The 20,994-nt window shown below is 42.8% G+C and overlaps 1 protein-coding gene across 4 annotated transcripts in view; it reads left to right on the top strand.

Annotated features, from left to right (window-relative positions):
* C3H1orf226 (chromosome 3 C1orf226 homolog) overlaps positions 1-20,994 on the top strand; it is a 309,505-nt gene that overhangs the window by 199,835 nt on the left and 88,676 nt on the right. For 2 of the 4 annotated variants that reach the window (XM_061183173.1, XM_061183174.1), the window contains 2 exons: positions 8,563-8,655; positions 17,157-17,230. In XM_061183173.1, the coding sequence (XP_061039156.1) occupies positions 8,563-8,655; positions 17,157-17,230 (167 nt within the window). Of the gene's footprint in view, positions 1-8,562; positions 8,656-11,587; positions 11,690-17,156; positions 17,231-20,994 lie in introns of those variants that run through there. The other 2 variants (XM_061183172.1, XM_061183175.1) reach the window with 2 other exon arrangements.

Genomic DNA, 20,994 nt, shown 5'->3' with positions numbered 1-20,994 from the left:
AGAAAACTACTAGAGCTAATCAGTGAATTTGCTGAAGTAGCAGGAGACAAAATGCACAGAAATCTCTTGCATTCCTATACACTGATGATGAAAAATCCGAAAGAGAAATTAAGGAAACACTCCCATTTACCACTGCAACAAAAAGAATAAAATACCTAGGAATAAACCTACATAAGGAGACGAAAAACCTGTGTGCAGAAAACTATAAGACACTGATGAAAGAAATTAAAGATGATACAAACAGATGGAGAGATATACCATGTTCTTGGATTGGAAGAATCAACATTGTGAAAATGACTATACTACCCAAAGCAATCTACAGATTCAGTGCAATCCCTATCAAACTACCAATGGCATTTTTTACAGAACTAGAACAAAAAAGTTCACAATTTGTATGAAAACACAAAAGACCCCAAATAGCCAAAGCAATCTTGAGAAAGAAAAAATGGAGCTGGAGGAATCAGGCTCCTGGACTTCAGACTATACTACAAAGCTACAGTAATCAAGACAGTCCAGTACTGGCACAAAAACAGAAATATAGATCAATGGAACTGTATAGAAAGCCCAGAGATTAACCCACGCACCTATGGTCACCTTATTTTTGGTAAAGGAGGCAAGAATATACAGTGGAGAAAAGACAGCCTCTTCAATAAGTGGTGCTGGGAAAACTGGGCAGCTACACCTAAAAGAATGAAATTAGAACACTCCCTAACACCATACACAAAAATAAACTCAAAATGGATTAAAGACCTAAATGTAAGGCCAGACACTATAAAATACTTAGAGGAAAACATAGGCAGAACACTGTATGACATAAATCACAGCAAGATCCTTTTTGACCCAGGTCCTAGAGAAATGGAAATAAAAACACAAATAAACAAATAGAACCTAATGAAACTTAAAAGCTTTTGCACAGCAAAGGAAACCATAAATAAGATGAAAAGACAACCCTCAGAATGGGAGAAAATATTTGCAAACTAAGCAACTGACAAAGGATTAATCTCCAAAATTACAAGCAGCTCATGCAGCTCAATGTCAAAAAAACAAACAAGCTGATCCAAAAATGGGCAGAAAAGCTAAATAGACATTTCTCCAAAGAAGATATACAGATTGCCAACAGACACATGAAAGAATGCTCAACATCACTAATCATTAGAGAAATGCAAATCAAAACTACAATGAGGTATCACCTCATACCAGTCAGAATGGCCATCATCAAAAAAAGCTACAAACAGTAAATGCTGGAGAGGGTGTGGAGGAAAGGGAACCCTCTTGCACTGTTGGTGGGAATGTAAATTGATACAGCCACTATGGAGAACAGTATGGAGGTTCCTTAAAAAACTAAAAATAGAACTACCATACGACCCAGCAATCCCACTACTGGGCGTATACCCTGAGAAAACCATAATTCAAAAAGAGTCATGTACCAAAATGTTCATTGCAGCTCTGTTTACAATAGCCAGGACACAGAAGCAACCCAAGTGTCCATTGACAGATGAATGGATAAAGAAGATGTGGCACATATATATAATGGAATATTACTCAGCCATAAAAAGAAATGAAATTGAGTTATTTGTAGTGAGGTGGATGGACCTAGAGTCTGTCATACAGAGTGAAGTAAGTCAGAAAGAGAAAAACAAATACCATATGCTGACACATATATATGGAATCTAAAAAAAAAAAAGGGTTCTGAAGAACGTAGGGGCAGGACAGGAATAAAGATGCAGACGTAGTGAATAGACTTGAGGACACAGGGAGAGGGAAGGGTAAGCTGGGACAAAGTGAGAGAGTGGCATGGACTTATATATACTACCAAATGTAAAATAGATAGCTAGTGGGAAGCAGCCACATAGCACAGGGAGATCAGCTCAGTGCTTTGTGACCACCTAGAGGGGTGGGATAAGGAGGGTGGGAGGGAGACGCAAGAGGGAGGAGATATGGGGATGTATGTATATGTATAGCTGATTCACTTTATTATACAGCAGAAACTAACACACCATTGTAAAGCAGTTATACTTTAAAGATGTTAAAACAAACAGAAAAACAAACAAAAACAATGCCAACTTATGGCCCTATCCCAGATCTGCTGAATGAGCATCTCTGAGGCCTGGGTCTGGGATTCTGCCATTTTATCAGGAATCCCGAATGGAATTTAAAACAAGTTTTAGATCCCCTGGTCTACAGAGCTGGGTAAATACTTAAATTCTACATTTTTGTTACAATGACAATGAATATTCCTTTTTTAAAAAAGTAGCTCCTTTTCTTCCTTTTAAGTAGTGTGCAGTTTTTGGCGATTTTATTTATACCCAACTTTCAGTGATACATCTGTTGCTGAAATAAGTTATGCTGGGCTTGAGGTTGATAGATAGGAACTAAATGTCTCTACCTAGTATTCCCAAGAAGCCTCAGATATTCTAGAATTTGGATTCAGTACCAACTTTGGTCTTTGTCTTGCATTTCTTAGGTTTCATAGGAATGAACAATACAAGTCACTGAGCCACACAGCAATGTCAGGGACTGCCATGTCTCTTGGGTGCCCTGTCCTTCAGATTCTGGCTCCATAGGCACAGGAGCTGGAACTTAGGGAAGCTGGGTAGCCTAGAGAACAGAGGTTCATCTGCATGACCATCCCCCTGATTTGTTACCTCTAACTGTGCCATAAGATGATTGAGAATAGCCTTGACCAGTGAAGGAAGCTCTAAATTATTTCATTTAATGAAGTATGGATCAAGCAAAAGATAAGGTACTTAATCAGTGTGCTGTGGAGTTTGTAATAAAGTCAGATCTTCTTAAAGTCCTTATGCCCATGGAATGGAATCTAGGTTTTAATAACTTAAGTTGTTAATCAATTAATTAACTTATGGGGGATTTATTTTATTATACCTTTGTGGATAGTGTCATGTTTTCTCAGGCTCTGTGAATAACCACTGTCAATTAATTTATTTAATTGATTTAACCACTGTGTTCATTAATTTATTTGACATTCATTTATCACCCTCCTGTGTCCTGGTGCTATATTCTTGGGTACAAATATGTGTAAGTCATTTTTCTTGCTCTCAAGGAGGGCATGGCCTAGTGGGGAAATACACAACCAATCAATGGTGCGTGATGGTAGAGGCTCATGTATTGCTGTAGCAACCAAGTGGATGGTGCAGTTCCGTGGTAGCATGTGGGAAGGGGGCGTTGACCTGCAAGACTTCTCTGTGGAGAAGGCTGAGTAGATATTTTAAGAATAAGCAGGAGTTCACCAAGCACATTGCGGGGGGAGAGGGCATTCTGGGCATAAACATTAGCAAATGCAATTACATGGAAGTATGGAAAAGTATGGCATGTTTGACTTGCATGTGGGAGAGTAACAGCAATATCCTTTCGCAAGCAGAGTTTAAGGGGACTTGCCATGAGAAGAAATGTGTTTGTTACAGTGTTTTCAGATTTTTATCTTTTATTGTGGTAAAATATACATTACATAAAATTTTCCATTTCAACCATTCTTAAATGTACAGTTCTGTGACATCTACATACAACATTTATATTGTTGTACAGCCAACACCACTGTCCGTCTCCAGATCTTTTCATCTTCCAAAACTGAAAATCTGTACTCATTAAATGCTAACTCCTCATTCTCTCCCCTCCCCGAGACCCTGAAGACCACCATTCTACTTTCTGTCTCTGAATCTGACTATTCTTAGGTACCTCATGTAAGTGGAATCATGCAATATTTGTCTGTTTGTTCCAGCTTAACATAAACATCACTTAACATAATGTTTTCAAGCTACATCCGTGTTGTAGCACGTGTCAGAATCTCCTTTTTAAGGCTGAGTAAATCCTATTATATGTCTCTAACACATTTTGTTTATCTGTTCATCCATCAGTGGACACTGGAGTTGCCTCCACCTTTGGGCTGTTGTGAACATGCTCTGAATATGGATGTACTCAGATTTTCTATCTTATTACCTAAGCTGTTAAACTTTCAAATGTTAAGTGCAAAATGATTTCCTACAAACCCTTGATAAGACAGTGCCTTTGGTTGAGGTGCTTACAGTTTTGTTGTGGAGACGTGTTTGCACTCTTGAACCCAAGACTATGGGCAGAATATGATTAAAATACCCAATGGCACTACTAGAATTCACTTTTAAATTTCCTGTGATCATGCACAGGAAGCAAAGCCTCGAGACTTTCTCTAGACAGGTGGTGAACACAGCTGATTATAAGCCGAGGACTTACCAAGCCAGAGCATCACTATCTGCGTTTGCAAACTAAATCTCCTCTCTTGGTAAAGTAGCCTCTGAGCACCTTGATTCATAACTAAGCATTGTGAGGACACTGGGAAGGAGCTAGGCAAAAGAAATTTTATGGAGACGAGTGAGAGGACCAGCTTCCTACATAGCTGGTGAGAGAGTGCATCACTCGGTTTAAGTTGTTTGTAGACAAGGTAATTGAGGAACCAGGGATCCTTATTAAAAAAAAAAAACCCAGATTCTTCAGGTAGCTAGACATTATTGTGAAAATAGACTGTTAAGAGGGTGTGTGTGTGTGTGTGTGCACGTGTGTGTGTGTGTGTGCACGTGCGTGTGTGTATACAGCCCCAACCTTCCCGACTACTAAGAAAGTGATTCTGTTACTTCTATTTCTGCAGTACAGCCTCAAGCCCAGGGCTGGGCCAGTCCCTTCATTAACTCACTCCCCTGTTACACACCTCCTGCTTTCCCTTCTTGGACACCCTGTGGCTGAAACTGGAGACACACAAGATTAGGAGGTAGTTCTGGGAGTTGGGGACAGGGAAGCATTGGGGTATCAGAGATATCCTGTTCTGTTGGCAGCTCTCTGACTTCCAGCCAGTGTTCTGGTTGAGTGTTTACTCCTGGCTCCTGCTGGATCTGAACCCCTCCCTCTACCCAGTTTCCCCTTCATGGGCCTCACTGGTTGGCACAGCACTCTAAGTTCCAGGGCTACTATTCCCATGCAGGGTCCCAAGGCTCTGTTTAGGAACCCCAGACATTTGGTCTTTCTAGTCAGTGGTTAGTGTTCCAGGGCTTGTATTGTTTTGTTCCCTACAAGGTCAGGTCCTGTAAGGCTTAATCTGTCCTTGCTGGTGGGGCTCTGACTAGCAAAGCAAATATATCAGGTCAGCCTGGCCACGTTGGGGGAAGAGCCAGGCCTGTTGGCACAGACTCCGGAGCTGGCATGGGCTTTGTGGGAGGCGGGCCTGGGCCACAGACGGTGGCATCAGCAGTCCTGTTTGTTCTTCAGCCCCTGGCCAAGCCTGGGCAGACTAGATTCCTATCCTGAGGAACACAGATGCTTCCTCCTGGGCCCGCCTGCCCCTCGGAGCAGCACCGTCTGGTAAAAAGGAGGGCTTGTCCCTGTGAGTCTCTTTTCTCTGTTCTAGTCACTCCCAACATCTCCTCTGTTCCAAATCCATTTTCCATCCCCACAGTGAGCACAATGATATGGTTGTCCAAGTGCAATATAATTGTCATATAAATGAATGGTTTTATGATAATAAAGATTTAAAGCTTTTCAGACACTTGATTTCATTTCCCTAGTTTTCAACAGAACTACAATCTGAGTACCTATTCTTCAGTTGCAAAGGGTTTGGGACATCTGACCACCAGACAGGTGGAGTTAGGTGCAAAGTGTGTCGAACCTAAGAGCCTTCTAAGCAGCAGTCAGGTAGTACATACTGGCAGCTGTGACAGGGCCTAGAAGCCTGTTTCGTGCCTCTTCTGCCCTCTTCATTTTGAAGCACTCCAGAGAGCATTCCACCAGCTGTTGTAAGGAGGAGCACCTGTATTGTCACCGTCATTGAGATTATAATGCGATCGTTTGGTCATGCTTCTCCGTGTAGTTACCGTGCCCACCATAGAAGAGCCACCTGGGAGTGTGTGCACAGGGATCGAATTAGAGGCTGTTTTCCAGTTCCAGCTAAAGGGAATGTTTAGCTGCATTTTGAGTTCTTAAGATCAGGGTATTAAAGGCATGGCCAACGCTGTCAAAACACGAACTGTGGAAATAGTTCAGGTTTCAGATACACAAGCAAGGAGCTGGTTGGGCGTCTCTTGCGAGCCTTGGGTGGGGGGATACTGATTTTAAAAAGATCCCAGAGAGAATGAAACCAATAGGGTGGTGGACCAAACAAGAAAGAGATATGGCCAGCTACAGGATTTTCCTGGAAATATAAGACATTTAAGGGTCTGGTTTAGCAGGCAGTATGCTCTCTGAAACCAGGGCTGGGAGGTGACATCCTGCCCTGCAGAGATAGGTACTTAGTAGTCACTGCTTTGACTTTTTTGCTGGAAAAAGGGAAGAAGGAAGTATGTGGAGCTTGTGAGGGTGACATGCTGGAAGAGCGCAAAGACAATAAAACAGGCAAGGATTGACCTGTCTAGGGCAGGTTTTGTCCACCTCTGGGTGTTTCCTGGACTCTTAAGCCCTTGTCTCCCCCGCTGAGTTCATCAAAACACACCTCTCTGCCCTCCTTCGACCGGCAGGTGCAGCTATGATTTTAGTGATTTGTCCCCAAGGGAGGCACAGCTGGAAGACTGTGTTCATTGAGAGCCTGTGAGCAGAGGTAAATGCAGGTGAGGTCAGGAAATGGAGCTGGTTCACCTCTCCCAGCAGGCACAAGGCCAAAGTCAGCCAACTTACAGATTCTCACGCTAGCTCTCCCACCCAGAGGTAATTTCAGTTCATCTCGTGCTGCACCTGAGCCGAATGCTGCAGTCGGGGGACACACTGCAAATTGTAGCGTGTGTCCTGAAGTGCATGCCGGTCACACAACTGTAGCCTTCACCAGCTTACAGCCGTTGACCTAGAGAGGAATTTGTTACATGGCCGAGGCCCTCTTATAAGCCAGACTCCAGTACAGATAGCACTTCTCCCCATCCTGTCAGACACGCTTGCTCTCTTTTATTGTATTAACTCTTAATTGGCTTTGGGTTCCCAGGCTCTGAAGCAGAGTTTGAAGCTGAAGTTTTCTTCTCTTTCTCCTATGTGTCTGCTGCTCCGGTTTGCTCTTCTTTCAGGATCGCTGGTAAAAAGGACAGCTGTTGACAGGATAGAGTGATTGGGAGGCTGGGAGAAGTGACCACCAGACTGGGGAGTGATGTATGTTGCCATCACCTGGAAACTCAGATCAGCAGTAAACCAGAACCTGCCCTGACGATGTAAAGAAAAATATTTCACCTCAGTTAGCTAGGTCATGTCCTTGTCTCTGAGAAGCTGACAACCAGGGGGCATCAGCACTAACTCTTCAACAGAATAAGAAAACGAGCTGAGACTTAAGTGGAAGGGATAGAATACAGACAGGAAGAAGCTCTAATCTGAGTTCTTAAAATCAGAGTATTAATTGGCATGGCCAAGGGAAAGTTCTGGATTTCTCATGAGATTTTCAAAGTAGGTTATGTTTTCATCTTGTTAAGTTGGTTAAGGTTCATATCTGTCAAAATACCAAGTAGAAATAGTTAGGTTTTAGCTGTCCAGGCAAGGAGCTGGACGCCTTACTAAGCTTGGGTGGTGGCATGGTGGGAAAGGGTTTTGAGTATAAAAGGTCCCAGAGAAGAGAGCCTGTGGGTTGGAGTAGAGATTTTGGCCCCGGGTCTTGTATTGTTATTTTTTTAATCTGTAGGCCAGATCTTTGATTAGAGAGCTTGGCAGGTAAGTTTGCTAGGTGGTGATACCAAGATGGGAACCAGATGAAAATGGGTGAATGCTCAGACTGAAGTTCAGTGAGGGAAGTGTAGAATTATTCCACCTTTCTGAATATCTGCACAAACCTAAGAAATGGCTGTGAGTGAGCAAATGTGATAGAAAAATATCTGGGATTGAGGATGAGGGCCAGCATCCCTCAGCAGTTTAGTTGTGGTTGAAGCAGGCCTATTCAGGATTGCAAATAGAAATTTAGAATATAGGGTTTGTAAGGGAATGCCCTCCCTTATAACTATCATTAGTCAGATCCTTTTTAGAATACTCTCTAGAATATTTTAGGTTAACGGGGCTATGGGTAGATTTGTAGACTGACCTACAGATAAAGGAATTTGGGACTTGAACTTGCGGAGAATAACTTAGATTTCATAATGATCTTTAAGTATGTAAAAACCCCGATTTGAAGATGGGTGCCAGCTCTTCCTAATCTTCATTGAGGATGGAATAGAGTCCCAGCAGCATTTGAGTAGACACGAGGAAAACTTGCCTGACCACAAAAGTCATTAAATGTCAGAATGAGTTATTGAGGGAAGGTTCTGGATTTCTCATGAGATTTTCAAAGTAGGCTCTGTTTTCATCTTGATAGAATGGATCAGGTCCATTCCCATGGCCCTACCTGATGGCTGAGTGGTGAAACCAGTGACCATTCAGAGTCCCTGTTCCAACCCAGATATTGCCGAGCCCCTGCCTGCAGACATCTACCTGCTTTTACATCCCCTGAGGTGCTTCATGTCCCCAGAAACTGCATCAGCTCCCTAGACCCATCTGTGGCCCTCCTTTCCAGATCATGAGCTCTCTGCGGCTGTGCAGATGCACTGATCTAACTGGATTGTGCTCTTGTTCTCTTCTCACTTGCAGTATGAGTTTAAAGCCAAAAACATCAAGAAGAAGAAGGTGAGCATTATGGTTTCAGTGGATGGAGTGAAAGTGATTCTGAAGAAGAAGAAAAAGGTAAGTGACTCTGAATCACAAACTCTGGTGAAGAGGGAAGGAGGGGAGGTAGGCGTGGGATAGCTTTTCTTTCTAGGCTACCTTCTGGACAGAATCCTTCCCTTATCTGGTGAGGTGGTCTGCTTTGACCAGCAACAGTGTTGAGAGGCTACAGCTAGAGCAAAGAGTGAGGCAGGGGCCAAAGGCCTAGTCAGCTGTTTGGCTTGGTCAGACCTGGTATCCCGTGAGTGACAAGGGTCATCTCCTGTCATCCTGGCATTCAGACCCCTTCCCCCATTTGATACCTTTACCTTTGAGTCTTGATCTTGGGAAATGCTTTAAATTCAAGTGAGGGCAAGTAGCAGGGTTCAGTGGGGGAGGGGATAAGAGGCGGCTTCCTCAGAAGTTGTCCCATTCTGTTGCAGGAATAACTCTCAGTTCCAGCTGAGGTGGCATCCGGCCCCATTGTGTGTCCTTGTGTCCTCTTGTTACAGTTATTGCTGCTTTAGCCCATCTATTTAAATAGTCCCTCAAGACCCAGCCACTGCTGCTATTCAGCATGCAGGAAGGCTAGAGCGTGGCCAACATGTTGCTTTTTACTGGGTCAGTGTGGCATGCTGGAAGGACCCCTCAGCTGATTGGAGAAGACCTGGTTTCTAGTCCTGGCTCTTCTCTTTCTGACTGTGTGGTTCTAAGCAAGTTAGTTTGCTTTTTGGAGCTTCAACTATAAAATGAAGAGTTGGATTAGGTGATCACTTTACCCTTGTCAGATCAATTACTCTGCACCAGCTCTGGAACTGTGCTTTTCGGTGCTTGCATGTGTATGTATACGTCACCTGTGCTTTTTCAGGTTTTTGAGAACCTTCTGGGCTACAGAGAAAGCAGACCTTAGAGGCCAAATGGGTTTGTGTGTTTCTGCCCCCTGAACCTCTGAGGCAGGATGGGAACCTCAGAGGTTAAACACTTCCCAAAGCAGCCACCAAGCCGCCTCTCTTTCCCTAGCCTGTCCATGACTGTTGAATGGTGGTATGCCTCCAGGCTGTGGGAAGAAGCATGTTTACAGGGACTCCCTGCTCTCCAGAGAATGTTTTAAGGGCAGGGGCCATCTCTGTAAGCTCAGCACTCACTTGGACACCTGGTACGTGTAGTGTGTTTCCAACGATTTTGGCTGTTGGCTAGCTGGGTAAATGAACATGTTTTGTGTATGATGGTCATTAAATCAGGAAGAACTAAGTACTTAGCAGTTGGGTCAAATGAAGTCTCATTTGTTACTTTTGGCTGTCACATTCTTCTCCCTCTTTCTCCTCTGTCAACCTTCCCGTTTAAAAAAAAAAAAACAAGGATGAGAGCCTTCCCAAGTGTAGAAAGGCCTCAGTGGAAATTGCTAACTTTATGAGTAGGACTTCTTTAGTGACTCTGATCTTCAGGTGCTTTATTCTAATGCAGGCAGTAGCCAAGTATATTGTGATCATCTCTTACTGAGATGTAAAAAAAAAAATCTTTTTGGTTATATTAATGTGTCTAAAATGCTGTCATCTTGAACTGATGCTAACAGATAATAAATCTCAAATTCCCTTATGAATCTTAGGTTGTATTTGTGGTGTGAACCCAGCTACTAAGATAATTGGCTTGGCTTTGTTGTTTCTCAATCAGTATATTTTCTTCAACTCCCAGCTAGGCCCAAGTAATGATCTTTCCTGTGTATATGATAATGATTATTTATTATAGTATTGGAATCACACTATTGCACCATTTGCTAGGGAGGGGACTTCTGAATAAGGAAGATTAGTCTTGAACTTCATCCAAAGGATTTTTCTACAAAAGGACTCTAAAGGACCTCTGTTTCCTGTGGTTTCTCATATACACCAGTAACTTTGTTGGGATAGCCTAAAGCATTGTTCTAGAAAGGCTCTACTGTTCTCATTAACAAATATTTACTGTGTCTACCATGTTCAAGGAACTGGGTAGGATACACAGGGGTATTAGATATGGACCCTTTCCAGCAAAATTAGCTATTTTGAATGACACTATATGCATACATAGGTCTATCATAGCTCCTATAACATTGCATTATAGTTATTTGTCTCTTTACCCCGTAGGCTGCGAGCCTTTAGGGCCAGGGACCATGTCTTCTTTCCAGTTCTATTTCATCTGTTTGAGAGGGTAGAAGACCAGTGGGGGCAAGCTGATGAACGTAATTACACACTAAGATGATAATGAGAACAGCTAACAATAATAGCTAACACTGATATTGAGCCCCTGCCATTTACCAGGCCTTGTTTGATGCAGTCAGTGTATACTTATTAGATCCACACAACCATCCTGTGAGGTAGGTACCATTTTAAGGCTTGGTTTGCAGAAGAAGATTAAGCAACTTGCCCAAGACCTCAAGTCCCATCAGTGGTGAAGTTGAGGTTTGAACCAGGTCTGTCTTGTTCAGATCCCAAGTGGGTTCTTCCCACTACCATGTTGCTGTGTGTGTACTAATCTCTTCAGAATCCTTTAGAGAAAAACTGCTCTATAGGAAATGCCTAATTAATTAATCCAGTGTCTTTAACTTCTAGCTTTTACCCTGTCACTGGGATATCACATCACAAGGAAACTAGTTTCCTGCTCAAAGAGTACTGTTACTTCCTATAGAAGCACACAACTTAGATCTATTTGGATAAGAAAAGGAGGCACTTAGAATTATAGAACCAGAATTTGGGAGAAAGAGCTTTAGAAATGCTCTAGTCTGATCCCCTAATTGATTAGATGTGGTAACAGGACAAGAGAGGCCCAGTAACGGTCCTGAGGTCACCCAGCTAGTTATGGAGCCAGGACTAAACTGAGTCCAGTCTTCTTTCTACCATGTTTTCTGCTAGTTTTAAAACAGGCATATTAGGAATTTTGTGCATTGTGTGAGAACTTATTAAGTGTTTCAGTTTTGAAATGTGTTTTCTATATCTATATAGGTTATACCTTAAGATGGGTGGTAGCTGTGTTTTCAGGCTAATCCTATTCTGTCTGGAGGCATGGAGAACTTGCCAAGCTGAGTTAATGTGGCCTTTGCAAGGTGATTTAAAAAAATTTTTTTTAATTATTTTTTGAGAAGTCATCATTGCTTTCAGGAGCATAAATAATGATAAAGCAGACAGTCTTTGTGATGTGCCTACTGATAATTTCCAGTAGGGATAGGAAATAAATGGAAATACAAATTCTTCCTCTACTTTTGGGCTCCTAGGGAAGGCCTTCAAAACTGCCATATCCATTTCTGGGTTTCAAAAGGAGGAAGGACCTCTGTGATAATTATCCCTGACTCTGTTTTCTGTTCTTGGCCCTGTTCCAGGCAGACCTACCTCTGAACCAGTTCCCATATAATATTCCCTGGCAGGAGATTTTGGAATAACTAAATGGCTGTAACTTTCCATGGAGAACTGGATATTTGCACTCATTAGATAAAGAAAAGAGAAGAATCTAAACTCAAGGATGTGCTTACCTCATTCGGCGGTCTTATAAAAGCATACACTGAAAGCCCGTTACCCTCTCCCTCTGTTGAAAGTGAAAAGCTTCCTGGCAGTGGAGAGTGAAAACCTTTGACTTCATCACTTGGAGTAGCGAAGAGAACGTGGGGTCTAGAGGTAGACAGGTTGGACTTTAATTACCGCTTCACTAGATGGCCTTGCAGGGGAGTAAGTCAACTTCCGGAGCCTCATTGTTTGTCTGTAAAGTTGAGATCAATTTTGATAGTGTCAAGGAAACAATATATAAAGTTCTTAAATGGAAGAAAAGACTTTTTTTTTTCCCATATCAACTGGGAAATTTCCTGTGAGAACAAAAAGTGAAGCAGCTAAATATGACTTTCCTGTATCTTTCCTTTTTTTTTTTTTTTACTTTCTCACTTTCTGTGTTATTCTAGATCCTCCAACAAGTAAATGCCAAGACAGGATTAAATGCCTGTGGGAGGAGGTGGGGAGACAAGGCTGAGATAGCTGTCAGATTTCAGTGTGGGTCTGACTCCAAGTGAAGGAGAGAGGAAGGAAGGAAGGCAGGTAGGTTGGGTGAAGGTCTCTTAGAGTACAGCATGGTCTGAGGAAGGTTTGGCAGGGCCGTCAGGGAGTTCTGAAGCCAGAGTCATCTGTCAGAGGATCCCTGTGTCTCCTAGGAATGGGCTTCCTCAGGATCCCCGCACACTGGTCACTGTCTGGGGGCAGGGCCCCTGCGTGTACGTAGTGATGGATTTCAGAATGCAGCAGCCGGGGCCCTTGGTTAGTTAAACTTCCTGTAATTGGAGGTCTGTGGGGCACATTCTTGTGATAACATTTTCTTTTCTCCAGAAATTTTTTACTAGCCAACATATGAAGCAGAACCTTCTTTCAAGTGAAGCTACTCTCTACATCTCATGACTTTTTAATTACCTTGGAGTAAGGAATTCATTTTTAAAAGAGAAGAAAAAGAGGAGGGAAGGGGAGACTGCTGGGGTGGGGAAAGACATAGAGAGAGACAGGTTAATAAACTAATTCAGAGGCCTCTTAAAAGGCTCAACAGTGCCTTGAGTGTCCTTTGTAGGTACGGAGGGGACAAAGAGTAAGAGAAAGGAGTGATACCCCAATTCTGTATGTGTATATGTATGGCAAAATGCCAGACAGCTGCCCCAAGGGCATCAGTCTGCTCCAGTAGGTACTCTGCCCACTCATATGTTTACCCCCGTTTCTTTATATTTATGGAGCTAGTGAGGAGGTAGATCTTGTCTCCCTGGGCCTCACTCATTGGCCTCAATGCTGGTACTGTTTGTGCGCCCAGTGATACCAGTGAGGCCCTGCCTGAGCCTGGGCTTCGGGTGGAAGGAGCCTGAAGACCAGCCTCGATCAGGCCTGCTGGTCCCCCTGGGCTGTTTGCAGTGAGTACGGCTGTGAAGGGCACTCTTTCCCTCAAAAGCACTCAAAGAGGTGCTGACAGCTTTAAAGATGTATCCCCTCTTCCTTTCCTCTTCTCTTCCCCCCCCCCCACCTCCTTTTCCACTCCCACTTGGACTTGAAATGTCTTCATTTCCTGGCATATCTTGGAGACCACAGCTCATTGAGGACAGTGGGTAGCAAAACTGAGAATTTCCTCACATAGCTACCAAGACTCCAAGGCTTATTTCCAAGCACTAAAAAAAAAAAAATGTGGTTTTCAGGTGTAACTTGGAGCTGTGTGAGTTTTCTGAGGACAGTTCAACTGAGTTTGGCTATAGTTACCATTCAATAATATGTCTCTGTTTTATGGTCGAAGCCAACTTTGATTTATAATCCCATACAGGTAGATCAGTAGCTTTTCTTCCTGTTTTCTTTCTCTCGTTAACCTTTTTTTTTTCTAAAATTTTTTCCTTAGAAGAATGTTTCCATATAGAAAAGTGAGGAGGGGGTGGTCTCTTTGTGTGTGTGGTTTTTTTCTCTACAACGTTTGAAAAATGGAGGAGTTGTGTAAAACAATGTCAGAGCAAAAAGAAGAATCAAATTGTTTTTAAGACACGCATTGCCTCCCTCTGAGTTACGCTATTCAGATAATACCTCGTTGACTCTGAATTGTACCAGAGTACCTGTACGGGTCAAAAAATCAGGAGAACTTGGTTCTAGTCTTGACTGGGCTATTAACTAGGGGGACACCTTGCACAAGAAACTGCACTGCTCTGGGTCTTATTTGAAAGATGGTGGGATAGGAAGGATATTGAGTGTGTGGTCAGGAGGAGTGGAGAGGCTTTAGTTATCAAAGTGTTGGAGCATCATTCAGGCATTGAGGAGATTGGGTTAAAATGCTCCAACCATATTTGCCTTAGGTTCTTGAATAACTGAAACATTGTTGAGTCCCGTCTACCCTCCAAACCCTTTGAGTTATTTTGATAATTTCCTTATCCCTGCATAGATTGAATGGACTCATGCAAGGATTACTGCAAGACCTTTAAAGGGAGATCTAATGGGATTTTATGGACTTTACTTAAATGGATTTTAATGGGATTTTCAGAAAAGGAATATTAGTAAGTAAGTCAGTGAAAAGATGTTTATTATTTTTGGCCAGGATATTCTATACAGATGCTGATATCACTTTAAGAAGTAAAGTATTTTCTGCCTGCTGTGGACCCTTCTGATGTTCCTCAATAAATTAACACAAGGTTCCCTGGGAGTCTGGTCTCTCCATCCTTCTCCTCATGTCTTCCAGAGAAAGAAAAATATTTATTCTGTATTATTTTGCCTCATTATTCTTTCTTTTTGATGAATGCATTAGTTGCATTCCTTAGACTTGCAAGGAAGAGTCGTGCCCAGATCAACTTGAACAGAGGCTTATTTCAGGCTAGGCGGAAACATGGGCTGGCACACAATGCTTCCTCTTCCTCAGCACTGCAGTCTGTTTGAGTGGAAAGTATGCAGCTGGTCACAGAAACCACCTACCGTTACTGGGGGTTCAGCCTAGGCTCCGTCTAGGACTCGGTAGTCTCCAAAGAGAGGATTTGAGTGGGTGGAACTGGGTCTTCTCATCGTGGAGCTCAAGGACTAGGCAGGTCTGACCAGCCCCTCCGTGATACTTGACCTTCCTCATGTGCAGTCGGGTGCTGATCCTGAGCCCCGTCAGGCACGGCTGGGTGAGCAAGGATGGCTCATGAGATGCACGCAGCGTGAGCCAAGTCACCCACACTCAGAAAGAACCCTCTCTGGGGCTGCTTTCCTCCGAGAGGAAAGCAGTGGGTGTGGCAGCTTCTCGGAGTTTTATGGACTTTTTGGTGCATTGAGTTATTAACTCTTGTGTTAACTTTGAAAATTACATCAGAGCAGCAAGGACTCTTATGAGCAGACTTTCTTGATAGTTAAGAACATGAGAAAACTGAGGCTCGATTCCCTAAGAAGCAGAGCAGCCTCTGCTGTTAGTCATCCAGGTGTTTAGTTCACAGTGGCTGTTTATTGAGCAACACCGGGGGGGGAGGCCTTGGCCAGGGGCAGTGGTTAATGGGATCACCATCGGTTGGCTGTCTTTAGTGTCAGGAGACCCTTCCCGTGCCAGGCCTGAGACTCCAGACTATGCTGTGCGTGAAAGAGATCCTGCTGCTGGGGATTTCAATTTATACCTTTTCTTTGGTATAGAAGAATGGCTCTCAACCCTAGGGTCACGTCACAGTCACCTGAAATGTTTGTTAAAGCTACAGATGACTGGGCCTCACGTGAGCTTAGACCCATCATGTGAATGACTCCAAAGAGTTGGAGCCCTGGCATCTGGAGTTTTTAAAAAAACATACAAACCAGACTTTCACTTTTTGGATGGGTGCATTTTTCTCTATTCTTCCTGCCAAAGTACAACTGAAAACCCTGGACATTATCTGTAAAACAAACCTAAAGGTGGGGCAAGGCAGACTGGCTGGGGACGCACGGAAGCACGCAGCTGTGAGCTCCCTGAGGTTCGTTTTAATCTCATATATCCCAGACTCGGAGCCGAAGAAGCCTGCAACCTGGATATGGCACAGAGCCCCAACAAAGCCTGCTCTCTCTCTAGCCAAAGGAGGAGGGAAGGGACGGCATAGCAAGGCAGAAAACTTCCAGCCAGACAACACAGGAAAATGGGCTCCCCACCACCCAGGCCAGCAAAGACTGTGAGTGGGGAGCCTAGGTTCCCCCTTTGCCAGGAGTAACAGGGGATTCCAGGCTCTCCAGCTAAGAAGAGTGCAGGGACTTTCACCCCTGCCAGCTGGTAATGAGCCCCGTACCCCCTTTCTCTTCCATGGGGAGCTGAGTGTTTTCTTCCCCAGGGGTCCTGAACAGCATTGCCCCTGTGACAAAGGCCAGTGAAGGTGGAGCAGAGTCCTCTGTCCCTGCGCCTACGGGTGGGACCTGAGGGCACATGGTGGCTGCTTCTCCAACATGTTGGGGTTGGGCTACTGACCTCATCAAGCATCTGGGGTCTCCAGTACTGCCCCAGAATCCTCTCCCCCCACCTTCCTGCATCCTCATTCCTGTCCTCTATCCCCAGCTGCTTAGGGATCTGTCTCCTTTGTGTTCACAGAAAGTTAGGTTCAAAGCCAGATGAGTATCCTCTTACGGGTGGCTGTAAATGTACTAGTTAGCTTGCCAGGCTTGTGTTCAGCCTTTCCCCCCCCTCTTTAAGGGAGGGAGGCTGGGGTCCACGTATCATTTGCATTTGATGGCATCATTCAGTCTCTATGACCCCTTCTCCCTTTTGTTCTCCCTGCCTCTCCCGCTCCTCTGGAGTGATGTATGATCTTTTTTTTTTTTCTTGGTGATTTCTCCATGAAAGTATGATTTAGATTGCAGTCTCCTGAGACCCCTTGGCTCCTGCCTACCCTCTGCACCCTTGAGAGACACTCTCCTAAAGTGCCTGAAGGAAACTGATCAGACCAGATACTTGACATTTTCCACTTGTCCTTTTGGAGCAATCGATTCCAGGCCTCTTAGAGGGAACAAGGCCGGAAGCAAATGCGTGTGTTTGCATAAGCATTAGTAGCTCAGTGTGTGCCCTGGTTCTGTAGCTGAGGACAAGCCTAACTTATTCATTTACAGCTTCTTTTATTGCAGAAAAAGGAGTGGACGTGGGATGAGAGCAAGATGCTGGTGATGCAGGACCCTATCTACAGGTAAGAGCCCGGTCCCCAGGGTACACCTGTCCTCTCTGGGAGCCATCTGTTGGGTTGATGGGTCCAGACAAATTGAAATAAATTTCTCCTTTTTCCCTCCTGAGACCTGTTATTTCTGTAGATGTAAGTACAAAGAGCAAATCTGCTCTGTCTTTAAGAAGGAGAGGAAAATTCTTCTCATGCTCAGTAGCACTAAGGGAACTATGAAGGGTTTCTGCTTGATGTTTAATGCAAATCTTTTAGTTGTCACTTGAGACCTTTTCATTTTGTGCTAGTTTTATTTTAACTGAAATTTCTATTTTTTTTTTTTACTTTTTTTTTTTATTTAACTGAAATTTCTTAACTGCATATATGTTGATAAAACTGAGAGAACTGGGTTTTCCCATTATGCTATACTTATAATTCCCCACAGTTATCTGTTCTTCCTTTCTGCCCCTTCAGAAACTGAGCATAGATAAGGGGGTTATGATCATTTGGGACAGCAGAAAGTCACAAATAAAATCCATAGAAATTGCTTTTACAATGAGACTGGTATTCCTATTCAGATTAGATGACTGCCGTTCATGTGTACTCTCTGGGCAGAGGGATACCTGATAGCAATACGTACACAAAGCCAGGGCCCTCCTGGGACCCACGCAGGGCCTTGATTCATCTGTGTCATTCTTCTGTCCTAAATCTCCGCTGACCAAGCCCTACCCCACCTCTTACTCCTTCCTGTTTTCTTCACTGGGGGGAAAGGGGTATTAGCTATTCTTTTGGGATTTGGGGGTCTAGATTTAAGCTTTGATTTTGTCTCCTCTCAAATTACTTGCCTTGGTTGCCAAAGTGAATTAAGGTTGGAACTCACCTGAGAAGTTGGCATCATGGTGGCCCTGCTAAGTCAAAGAGTAGCTGCCTGTGAAATGGAATTTCCATTCATTCAAATATGTATACATATTTAAAACACTCATCCCAGGTACTGTGCCAGGTAATTTAGTAGGTGGCGAAAATAAGTTATGGTCCCTTGTTCTCAGGAAGCTTTAGTCTAGTAGGGAAATGGAATCCTGAACAAATCATTGTGGTACAAGACAGTGTGTCTGACAAAATGGATTTCTTTCTCTGTGTTTCTGTTGTACTTGTGTTTGTTGAAATACTTGTTATAGTTACTGCTACTTCAAAATGAATCTGTCTTTTGCCACTGGACGGTGAGGCTCTTGCCAGTGAAGAACTATGTTCAACTCACTTTTGTATTTCTAGCACCAAGCCTGTGTCTGTTCTCTATGAGGCATTTAGTAAATGTGTGACGGGTGGATGGATAAATGTATTGAATCAATATCTGAAAATTAACGTAAGTGATATGGTGATTCACAGGAGGGAATAATCACTTTCTACTTGAGTGATAAGGAAAGGCTTTAAGAAACAAGTTGTGTCGGAACTGGGCTTGAAGGATGTGAATGGACAAACCTCTGTCATTTGCGCTTTGTAAAAGGAAGTGTTTCTTGGTTTTTGTGTTTGTGTTTTTATTTTTTTTTACAGTGGCATCATATCCATACAAAAGCGACCTCTGTGTGGGATGGCGGTCATGAACTTTAATCTTGCCTTTTCCTGGTTTGAAAGAAGGAACTTTCCCCAAAGTTTTATATCCCAAATAAGCTGTTGTTTTTATTTTTTATAACAGCTTTATTGAGGTATAATTGACATATAAAAATTGAGCATATTTCAAGTGAATAGTTGGGTAAGTTTTGATATATGTGTACACTTCTAGAACCATCACCTCAGTCAGGATACTGAACATAGGTCTCCCCCAGAAGTTTCCTTGTACCTTGTTGTAATCTTTCCCTCTCTCCCTCCCTGCTACATCTCCCTCCTGCCCCCCAAGTCCCCAGGCAACTACTGATCTCCCTTCTCTTGTAGAGATGAGTTTGTATTTTCTTGAGTTTTGTATAAATAGAGTCATACAGTATACAGTATACATATGTACAGTATACCCCCACTGTTTTTTGGCCTGGCTTCTTTCATTTAGCATACTTATTTTAAGATGCGTTCCTTGCCATTGCATATATCAGTAGCTTATCCCTTTTTATTACTAAGTTGTATCCCATTGTATGAGTATAACACAATTTGCTTAGCCATTCACATGTTGATGGACATTGTGGTGGTTTCCAGTTTTCGACTCTTACAGTGAAAACTTCTGTGACTGTTCATATACAGTCTTTGTATAGACATATGCTTTTATTTTTCTTGGGTAAATACCCAGGAGTAGAATGAATGATTATCGTTAGGTGTATGCTGAACTTTTTGTTTTTAAATGAATTGTAAGTGATTATATTTTTGGTTGGTGAATCTCGGAGTGATTTTTTTTTTTTTTTTAACATCTTTATTGGAGTATAATTGCTTTACAATGGTGTGTTAGTTTCTGCTTTATAACAAAGTGAATCAGTTATACATATACATATGTTCCCACATCTCTTCCCTCTTGCATCTCCCTCCCTCCCACCCTCCCTCTCCCACCCCCCCTCTCCCACCCCCCCTCTCCCACCCCTCTAGGTGGTCACAAAGCACAGAGCTGATCTCCCTGTGCTGTGCGGCTGCTTCCCACCGGAGTGATTTTTAAAGTGCGTCTCTTTATTTTTTAAATTTTTATTTATTTATTTGGCCACGCCCTGTGGCATGTGGGACCTTAGTTCCCTGACCAGAGATCAAAGCTGCTCCCCCTGCAGTGGAAGCGTGGAGTCTTAACCACTGGACCGCCAGGAAGGTCCCTGTTGAAGTTTTTCTGAGACTGCCAAACTTTTTTCCAAAGCGGTTGTAGCTCTAGCGGTGGTTGAGAGTCCCAGTTCCTTCACATCTTCACCAACATCTAGTATCATCAGTCTTTTTATTTTTAGCCCTGCAAATATGTGTGATGTAGTATATAATTGTGGTTTTAATTTGCGTTTTCCTAGTGAGTAATGATGTTGAGCATCTTTCCATCATAATGTGCCATTTGTATATCTTTTGTGAAGCATCTGTTCAAATCTTTTAGCCCATTTTTAATTGGGGTGTCTTGTTTTCTTTTTATTGAATTTTGAGGGTTCCTGATAGATTTTGGATACGTGTCCTTTATCAGATATATGATTTGCAAATATTTTATCCAAGTCTGGCTTGTCTTTATCTTAATAGTGTCCTTTGAAGAAGTTCATATTATTATTTTTTAAAGTGTATGGGTTGTGCTTTTGGTGTCATATTTAAGAAGTCTTTGCTAACTCAAGGACACAAAGATTTTCTTCTGTGTTCTCTTCTGGAAACGTTATAGTTTTAGGCTTTACGTTTAGGTGTATGATCTATTTTGATCCAATTTTTTTTTATATGGTGTGAGGGATATATCAAATTTCTTTCTGTGGGTTTTTGTTTTGTTTCAGTTTTGGGTTTTTTTGGCAAATGAATGTCCAGTTGTTCCAGCCTCATTTGTTGAAAAGACTATTCTTTCTCCCCTGAAGTACCTTTGTTGAAAATCAGTTTATCCACATCTGTGTGGTTTATTTCAGAACTCTTTATTCTGTTCCATTTATCTAATTGTCTGTCTTGACACCAGTACCACAGTGTCTTGATTGCTGTAGCTTAATAACAATCATTGAAATCAGGTAGTCTCACTCTTCCAACTTTGTTCTTTTTCAAAGATTTCTTCCAATTAGTATTAGTATGGTATATCTTTTTCCATTCATTTTTGAGAAGAAAAATGGTTTTTGGTGGGGAGTGGAAAACATCAAAGAAATCTTAAAGTGAATTTTTCTTTGGCCAACCTC

Source organism: Eubalaena glacialis, chromosome 3 (genome assembly GCF_028564815.1).
Source record: "Eubalaena glacialis isolate mEubGla1 chromosome 3, mEubGla1.1.hap2.+ XY, whole genome shotgun sequence".
Taxonomy (NCBI): Eukaryota; Metazoa; Chordata; class Mammalia; order Artiodactyla; family Balaenidae; genus Eubalaena; species Eubalaena glacialis.
The sequence above is the reverse complement of the archived record's forward strand: the minus strand, read 5'-3'. Positions and strand labels throughout refer to the sequence as shown.